At 30.4% G+C, this 9445-nt stretch overlaps 2 protein-coding genes across 2 annotated transcripts; one reads left to right on the plus strand and one right to left on the minus strand.

The window, feature by feature from the left end:
* On the minus strand, window positions 1-3127 carry LOC112682810 (protein HIRA homolog). The gene is made up of 2 exons (XM_025553553.1): window positions 2673-3127; window positions 1-2580 (listed from the first exon to the last, which is right to left on the minus strand). The coding sequence occupies exons 1-2, from the start codon at window positions 2865-2867 to the stop codon at window positions 82-84; spliced, it is 2694 nt and encodes an 897-aa protein (XP_025409338.1). The 5' UTR covers window positions 2868-3127; the 3' UTR covers window positions 1-81.
* Window positions 3128-3253: 126 nt separating this feature from the next.
* LOC112682801 (coatomer subunit beta') lies at window positions 3254-9099 on the plus strand. Its single transcript, XM_025553543.1, has 12 exons — window positions 3254-3489; window positions 3564-3722; window positions 4343-4535; window positions 4659-5006; window positions 5068-5230; window positions 5306-5996; window positions 6060-6398; window positions 6701-6935; window positions 6990-7354; window positions 7658-7772; window positions 7850-7986; window positions 8933-9099. The coding sequence occupies exons 1-12, from the start codon at window positions 3487-3489 to the stop codon at window positions 8990-8992; spliced, it is 2808 nt and encodes a 935-aa protein (XP_025409328.1). The 5' UTR covers window positions 3254-3486; the 3' UTR covers window positions 8993-9099.
* The last annotated feature ends 346 nt before the right edge of the window (window positions 9100-9445 follow it).

Below are 9445 nucleotides of genomic sequence, written 5' to 3' on the forward strand. Positions count from 1 at the left end.
ACACTTTTCAATTAAAATTAATTGATATTTTATTTACATAAATAATTTATAATTTATTATATTATCTTAAATCAGTCGTTACTAATGAGAAATTTGCTGCAATTGGTCGTGAAACTCTGTAAATAATCTTTGAGTGCTTCTTGAACCGGCAACAATTACTAATACTTCCTTTAAGAGTTCATGTTTCGACATACCTATTATAGTTTCAACTTTTTTATGATTCGAATAGCCATGTGAAACTCCCAATAAATCTTGACATAAATATCTTAATTGTTCACTATCTTCCCTTTCAGTTAAAAAAGAAACATAGGCCATTAGCCAATATTTATATTCTTTATCAGATTCTAAAGCTAAAGCTGCTGACATTTGTTGTTCCAGAAACGATTTTGAACACAATTCACTTATTCCACCAGTGTCTTTAAAATCTAAGTTTGATTTATATTTGGAAGAATATGCTTGCATGACACTTAATGGATACTTTTCACTAGTTTTATTCAAACCGATGTGTTTATTTTTTTGTGACGAGTTTGAATAAATTGCATCTCCACTATCACCAATCATCATCCAACATTTTGCTCTCATAGAAAACATATATGATTTGCCAGTTGTTAATGTAATTATTGATGTTCCGTTTTCAGTCAACATACACTTTTGCACATTGATTGGCTTATTTTTATTAGAACAAATTAAAGTATTGAGTTTTTCTTCATGTAAAATACATTCTTGTTTATCAATGTCCCACACAGAAAGAGAATGTTGTGTCATACATAGTAAGTAGTTATTATTGGAACTAATAGACGTTACTGGTGCTGATAGTACATATGGTGGACATATAAGTGAACCATTTTTGGACCCTATCACATGTATAGTACAATTACTTAATGCTACAATTATTAACGATAAACTTTTGTTAGAACAATATTTTATTACACTAGAGCTAAAAACTTTCTCCCAAGCAACTACGTTGTTGGAATACACTTTAATTTTAGAAATAGGCCCATTTATTGTACTAAATGTATCATTTTCTACTACAACTCTATCTGTGTACTGATTTGATATGGTAAATTTTCGTTTTTGAGGCGTGCTTTGTGAAAAATTATGTTTAACATCTGTTGAAAGTTCATCATCTTCTACATTACTGAATTTAATTTTTTTAGTAGAAAACAAATTTGATATTAATGAAACAGGTTCTGGTCTTTTTTTAGATTCTACTTTATTAGGAGATGTTTGAAAAACAGATGAAGGAGTACTCCTTGGTATTGTTGAATCAATTATCGTTGGGTTTTGAGATTCTTGACTAAAATTGCTGCAACTATTGCTTATGTTAGGTTCAATAATATTGTTTACTCGTTCAACAACTACCTGACTTTTACTTTCACATGATGATGAGAATGGTAAAACATTCATTTCCTCTGCATTGTCAGGTGTTGGTGGTATAAAAATGGGTGTAATACGTCTACGTCCATCAGATGTACGAGTTTCAATTTGTTTTTTCAAAATTGGAGGAACAGGTTTAGTTAAATTTTTAGATGGTTGTTTGACATCTTTTTGATTCTCAACCTTTTGAATTTTAAATGGTTGCGCACCATTCATTTTTAGTATTGCTGGGTTTTCAATGAGCAAAGTGTTTTGACGTTCTAAATGAGATATACCATACAGTTTTTTAAAAATAGTACTTTTTTCTTGATCAGAAAGTGCTTTTCCAATATCTTTTTCATCAAATATTAAAATTGCTATAGATCCATCAAATGAACATGCGTACAAGTTTAATCCATTTTTTGACCAAGATAAATCCAGTACAGGACCTTGAAACAAGTTTTCAAGAACAACAACAGGTCTTTTTAAAGCTGTTATCCAAACCGATACGTTAGAATCCCTTGAACCTACAGCACATAAGCTCATATAATGAGTCTTTTTACTGATTTTACGTTCTATCATTGAACTACTAAATCTTACACAATTTATGGCTTTTCTATGCCCAACATAATCTTTTTCATAGGTCCAACCATCTCTTTCAATTACTTTAGCAACAGGACCAGTGTTGTTCATGGCATGAGCAGATACTAAATACTGACCATCTGGAGACCAACTATGTCGTAGTACAGCCGTATTACCACCACAGTCCTTGAAAGGCGTTGTGACAATAGTATCTGTTTGCCAATCAGATGTTCTCCATATTCTTAAAGATTTATCATCAGACTGCGAAGAAAGATATTTTCCAACTGGATCCCAAGAAACTCCTTTTACTAGACCAGTGTGGCCGGACAAAACTTTATGTACAGTTGGAAATTTTTGAGCATTCCATATGATTATTGTATTGTCCACAGAACATGATGCTAAATATGAGTCACGAGGAGACCAAGCTAAATCAAGTATATCACCAGAATGTGAACGCAAGGTAAACATACATTTCCACGTTTCAATGTTCACAATGTTCTTGGTGCCGAAAACAATGTTTCCACTATTGGGATATTTGCTCAATGACCATATCATGATGATTTTGTCATCGCCACCAGACGCCAAATACTTGCCAGAGTTGCTCCATCGGACGCAATTGACGCACGCCAAATGGCTATCCACCTGAAATCAATCAGAACATCAAACGTTTCATATTACACACGGTCAAAGCTTCCCCAAACCGAGTCCAACCGTCATAAGACACGGCTACTCACTTGACACAGGATTTTCGGTACGTTCTCGTCGTTTTCACTATTCTCGTCGAGCATAGCGGCCGTGTTCCATACCATGACCAACCCGGAGTCCCGGCCCTGGCCACCGGTGGCCAGCCGAGTACCGTCCGGATGGATATCGATCGAAAATATCGGCATGCCATTGTGAGATATCCACGCCGGCTTCAGAATGATCATCTTGTCTGCGGCCAACTGTATAGTCGTTTACAGTTTTTTCTTTGCGCGAAAAACGATCATGATCACGGGCAGCCGTTGGTTACGAGTCGCGGTGGAAATAGCGGGCGAACAGAATTTTTCTAGCTATATTATGATTAATAGTTTTTTTATTTTTTTTTTTTTTACCGGGAATAATTTTTCGTGTTTATGTTATTCGTTTCCGTCGACCGACGGTGCACGGCGTCTACCCGTGACTCACTTCTAGCACGTGCCATACAACGATCGTGGTTGGTGATATTATTCTGTGGCGATAGCCCTACAATTGTGCCGTCGAGAACGAACACTAATAACGTTGGCACGACTGCCCTTGAACACGTCTGCGGTTTGTTGATAAGAGTGTGCCACGCTGATAACGCATCACCGATTGCCGACGACAACATTCTACCCTTTGCCCATACAAGTGGTGGATCACAAGTGGATTTTTATTAATCGTTTTGGAAGTATCAACTGTGATATTCGTCTACAGTCGCGAATTCGTGCATGCGTCCCCGAACGAACGATTAGTTGTTCGTTAGTTGTACGTGATAGCTCGACCTGGTAGATGTGCTGACACTTGGAACGGTGGTGTTAAACGTTTAAAATGGTTAGTGTTTTCGGCTTGATGTCGATTCTCTTCATCTGATCGCTGTTTAAATATCAATGTTTCATCTTTTCCAGCCTTTACGTCTAGATATCAAGCGCAAGTTGACTGCCCGGTCGGATCGTGTTAAATCCGTTGATCTCCATCCCAAAGAACCATGGATGTTGGCATCATTATACAACGGTAACGTTCATATATGGAATCACGAAACAGCCACTCTCATTAAATCCTACGAAGTAAGTTGGTGCAATATTTTGTATTCATTTTAGTAGTTGTGTGTTAATATTAACAATCAAATGTTAATTTTTTTCTGTTTGCACACCTAGCTCATTTATGTTGAGTACATTATGTTTTTTTTAAAATGAAAATTTTTATCTTTACAAAACTATTGAAACTATTTAAAACTTGTTAATATTCAGTTTATCTAAATTATATATAAATGATGGATAAATAATTACAATTAAAAAAAAAAAAAGTAATTGGATAACATTTTTATTTATTTTTTTTTAATATTTATACCTATTTTTTTATTTCTATTTGTATCTTAAGAAACAAAATAAACCTTTGAATTTTAGTTCATAGTATATTGTACAATAATTATTATTATGTTTGATTACTGTTGACTACATTTATAAACCTACTTTCATTGGCTATTATTTTGTTGTTTAATAATAATTATTTTTAAATGTTACAACTAATAGAGTTACTAAAAATTAAATTTATCAATAAAATTGGTCGATTCAAGATTACCATATCTTATTTTTCCTTTTTTCTTTATCACATGATTATTCTGTCATACAATTGATTTATGTACTCCATGGACACAGGTAATTATATTTATAATTTGTTTTTATAGGTATGTGAACTACCTGTTAGGGCAGCTAGATTTGTTGCTCGAAAAAATTGGATTGTTACTGGATCAGATGATATGCAACTGCGTGTGATAAACTATAACACTTTAGAGCGTGTTCATCAACTTGATGCACATTCTGATTACTTACGAAGTATTGCAGTTCATCCATCTCAACCTTTTATCCTTACTAGTAGTGGTATGTGTTATAATCATTAGAATTATACATATGTATTGAAAATTACCTATATACCATGTATAGTATAATATGCTAATATATGTATAAGAACCATTTATTTATAATTTCGCAATTGATTTTTAGATGATATGTTGATTAAACTTTGGAATTGGGAAAAACAATGGGCATGTCAACAAGTTTTTGAAGGACATACTCATTATGTTATGCAAATTATGATTAATCCCAAAGATAATAATACTTTTGCTAGTGCTTCATTAGATCGAACTGTTAAAGTTTGGCAACTGGGTTCTTCGACACCAAATTTTACTTTGGAAGGACACGAAAAAGGAGTTAATTGTGTTGATTATTATCATGCTGGAGATAAGCCATACTTAATATCTGGTGCTGATGACCGACTTGTTAAAATTTGGGATTACCAAAACAAAACATGTGTTCAGACATTAGAAGGCCATGCTCAGAATATTTCGGCTGGTAATAAAATTATGTGTAATATTAAATTATTCTTGTTTAAAACATTTTATTTGTGTTTCAGTTTGTTTCCATCCTGAACTTCCAATTGTTTTAACTGGTTCTGAAGATGGTACTGTTAGAATTTGGCATTCTGGTACCTATCGATTAGAATCATCATTAAACTATGGTTTAGAACGTGTATGGACAATTTGCTGCTTACGTGGATCTAATAATGTAGCTTTAGGGTAAAATATATTTATTATAATATATATAATATATTAAATTAGAAAGAAAATTAATTGTTAACACCAAATTCTTAGATATGATGAAGGTAGCATAATGGTTAAAGTTGGTCGTGAAGAACCAGCTATGTCAATGGACGTTCATGGTGGAAAAATTGTTTGGGCACGGCATAGTGAAATTCAACAAGCTAACCTAAAGGCTATGCTTCAAACAGAAGGAACTGATATTAAAGATGGTGAACGTTTACCTATACAAGTCAAAGATATGGGAAGCTGTGAGATTTATCCACAGTCAATATCTCATAATCCAAATGGAAGATTTTTGGTTGTATGTGGTGATGGAGAATATATTATTTACACATCAATGGCTCTACGTAATAAAGCATTTGGATCTGCTCAAGATTTTGTATGGTCTTCTGATTCTGAGTATGCAATCCGAGAAAATTCTTCTACAATTAAAGTTTTTAAAAACTTTAAAGAAAAAAAATCCTTTAAACCAGAAGGTGGAGCAGATGGTATATTTGGAGGTTATTTATTGGGTGTGAAATCTGTTACTGGATTAGCTCTATACGATTGGGAAAATGGTAATTTGGTACGAAGGATTGAAACACAACCAAAACATGTATTTTGGTCTGAATCTGGTGAATTAGTTTGTCTTGCCACAGATGAAGCTTATTTTATACTACGATTTGATGTCAATGTACTTAGTACTGCCAGAGCATCTAATTTTGAAGCTGCTAGTCCAGATGGTCTTGAAGATGCTTTTGAAGTAATTTAACTGAAAAAATGTTGAAATGTAATTAATCATTAATTTGCTTTTATTTTATTTTAGATATTAGGAGAAGTTCAAGAAGTTGTTAAAACTGGTCTATGGGTTGGTGATTGCTTTATATATACCAATGGAGTAAATCGTATTAACTATTATGTTGGTGGTGAAATTGTTACTGTATCTCATCTTGATCGCACAATGTATCTTTTGGGATATGTGGCTAAAGAAAATCGGTTATACTTGGGTGACAAGGAACTAAATATAGTTTCTTATAGTCTACTTCTGTCTGTATTAGAATACCAAACAGCTGTCATGAGAAAAGATTTTGAAATTGCTGATCGTATACTTCCGTCAGTACCTTCACAATATAGAACACGTGTAGCTCATTTCTTAGAAAAACAGGTAATAATAATAAAAAAAAATTACAATTAAATGTCCATTCACAGTTAGTATGAGTTAGTGTGCCTTTAATTTAATTTCATATTATTAAAGTATTTAGTTGTGTTGGATAAAAAAAGAATTCTTACCCTTAAACTATTATAACCTAAATTATTGTGTATTTAACTATGTAATTATGTAACTAAATTTAATCACACCTATACCTTTATTACCATATTTGTAAACTATGTAAAATTGCCGTTTTGACGTTATATAAATAATAATAATAATAATAACATATAATTAACCGATTTAAATATTTATAGGGTTATAAAAAGCAAGCATTGGCAGTATCGACTGATGTTGAGCACAAATTTGAATTGGCAATACAATTACAAGACTTAGCTAAAGCACATATGCTTGCTAAAGAAGCATCAAGTCCACAAAAATGGAGACAACTTTCTGAATTAGCTACAGCACAAGCTGATCTTGAATTAGCACAAGAATGTCTTCATCAAGCTCAAGATTATGGTGGTTTACTTTTGTTAGCTACATCTTCTGGTATGTTTTATTTTTTCTTCATATATTTGTATTATAATTTTTTTTTTTTCATAGGTAACAGTGAAATGGTTAAAAAATTGGCTGAAAGTACTAATTTAAATGGCAAAAATAACATCTCATTTCTTTCATACTTACTTTTGGGTGATTTAAACAAATGTTTACAACTATTAATAGAAACTGATAGATTGCCCGAAGCAGCATTTTTTGCACGATCATATTTACCAAGCAAAATGTCTTATGTTGTTGGATTATGGAAAGATTCATTAAGCAAAACTAATTTAAAAGCTAGTGAATCTTTAGCTAATCCAGATGAATATGAAAACTTATTCCCTAACTACCAAGAATCTTTAAAGACCGAAGTTTATTTACAGTCTGAAAGAAATAGACAATTGCCAGCTGCTGCTTATGCTAGTACTCCGGTAAGCTTTTTTAATTAAATACGCACATATACATAAATAAATCACAGTAAATTATATTAACTATCGTGATTTAAATTGGTAACATAACAGCCATCAAAAAATATATTACTGTATATTTTTTCTCATTAAAATGTGTGTATTATATAGTTGCATCTATGTTTAATGGTAGTTATTTAAATTACTTCACAGAGTATGTATCCATCACATAAATGTTTGTGAAATCATTCTTTGATATTACATATCTACTGGGTATACAAACAAATATATAACTCAAATTATTAAATATACTATATTTGTTTTTAGTTGAATCATGAAAGAAATTGTTTAGAAGAAATGAAATCAGCTGGACCTCTAGAACCCAATTTTATTGTAAATGAACAAATTGCTAGCATCAAAGCTGAGGTCTTACAAGCTAACTGTATGAAGTTTATATTTATTATTATACATTACAATATTAAGAAAAGCTTGCATGTAATTTTATTTAAAATTTTATAGATACTGATAAGAAACAAGATGATTTAATTTTACCACCACCGATAATTCCTATGAAAATAATAGATAATTTCGAAGATGTAGATAAAGAATTAGAAGAGGAAATAGAAAATATGAACTTGGATGATATAGAATCAACGGTAATACGAAATATTATTAAATACAGTTGAGTCGCGATAACTCGAAGTTGAAGGGGGATAAAAATTCACTTTGAGATATGCATTATTTGAGATATAGGAGAAGAATTTTCTAGTGGAATAAAACACAATTCGAGTTATCAAGTTTTTCGAGTTATTGCGACTCGATTGTATTTTAGTAGCTAGTATGTAATGCATTATAAAATACTAAGGTACTAAAAGAAAGTAATGTATTTATAAAACTAAACATATTAATGGATTTGATAAAAAAGCAATATATTATAAGTAAGACAAAATAAATTCAGTAGCAAAAACCAAGTGTGATAAATTTGTATATTTGTAATGTTGATACCTGAAATTTTTTGTTACAAGTGTAATAATAGTAAAACTAATAAACATATTTGTATGGAATTATTTCTGGTTAAATAAATGATGAATAACAATTTTATAAATATGTAAACTTAACATTTTTTACATATTTTTATTATTCAGCTTTGCCACAATAATGCAGAATTTTGATTTATAACCAATCTATTTGAATAAATTATAATTTACTCATCTTATAAATAAATAATAGTTAGACATAATTTTATATTTAATATCAAGTGTATAGTATAATTATTGATGATTACTGATTACATTTTAAAATATTGGTTTTATTCATATTTTAATGGTATAATTTAAATCTAAAACTCATAAATTTATTATTTTATTAATATTATAATATAATAAAATGTTATTATAATTTCTAGGTATATATTAGTCCAGCCTTAATTTTTAAATCTGTATATATAATCATGTTTTCCTTTTTTTTTTTTTTATTTAGCAAAATATGTCTTGCATTTATTGTTATTAATTTTTGATGTTAAAAGCCACTATAATTAGTAGCATTATGATTTATTTTCAAATAATATAATGCCATTGACTTATATTTGTGAATTTTGTCTAGGGCATAAATATTGATGCTGAATTATCCGATGATGATGAAGACGACAATGATTATTCTTGAATAATAATACAATATATTTCTGGTATGTATAAGTCATAATGGCTTAAAAATGTAAAAATATTATTATATTGTAATTGGAAATGATATTATTATTTTTGTTAGTATTATATTCTTATTTATGATTTATTTTCACGCTGAAACATGTTTTCCCTTCATTCCATTTTTTTTTATTATTCCCATCATTTTAATAATAATAAATTAATTACATAAAATTAAAATTTAATGTTATTAAAAAAATTTGGGTATACATCATTTTTTTTTCTTCATTAATAGTTTATAGTTATTTTTTATAGCTGATAAAAATTGATACTTTTAAATGTATGTTATTCAAATTGGAATATTCTAAATCTATTAAGTTAGCTCCTGTTTAATATTTTATTCATCAGGTCAGTGCATTTAATTCCTTGTACAGTATTATGTGTATCAATTGTTGACACCAAGAATTATAGTGCA

The sequence above is a fragment of the Sipha flava genome, unplaced genomic scaffold (genome assembly GCF_003268045.1).
Source record: "Sipha flava isolate LNK unplaced genomic scaffold, YSA_version1 104_pilon_pilon, whole genome shotgun sequence".
Taxonomy (NCBI): Eukaryota; Metazoa; Arthropoda; class Insecta; order Hemiptera; family Aphididae; genus Sipha; species Sipha flava.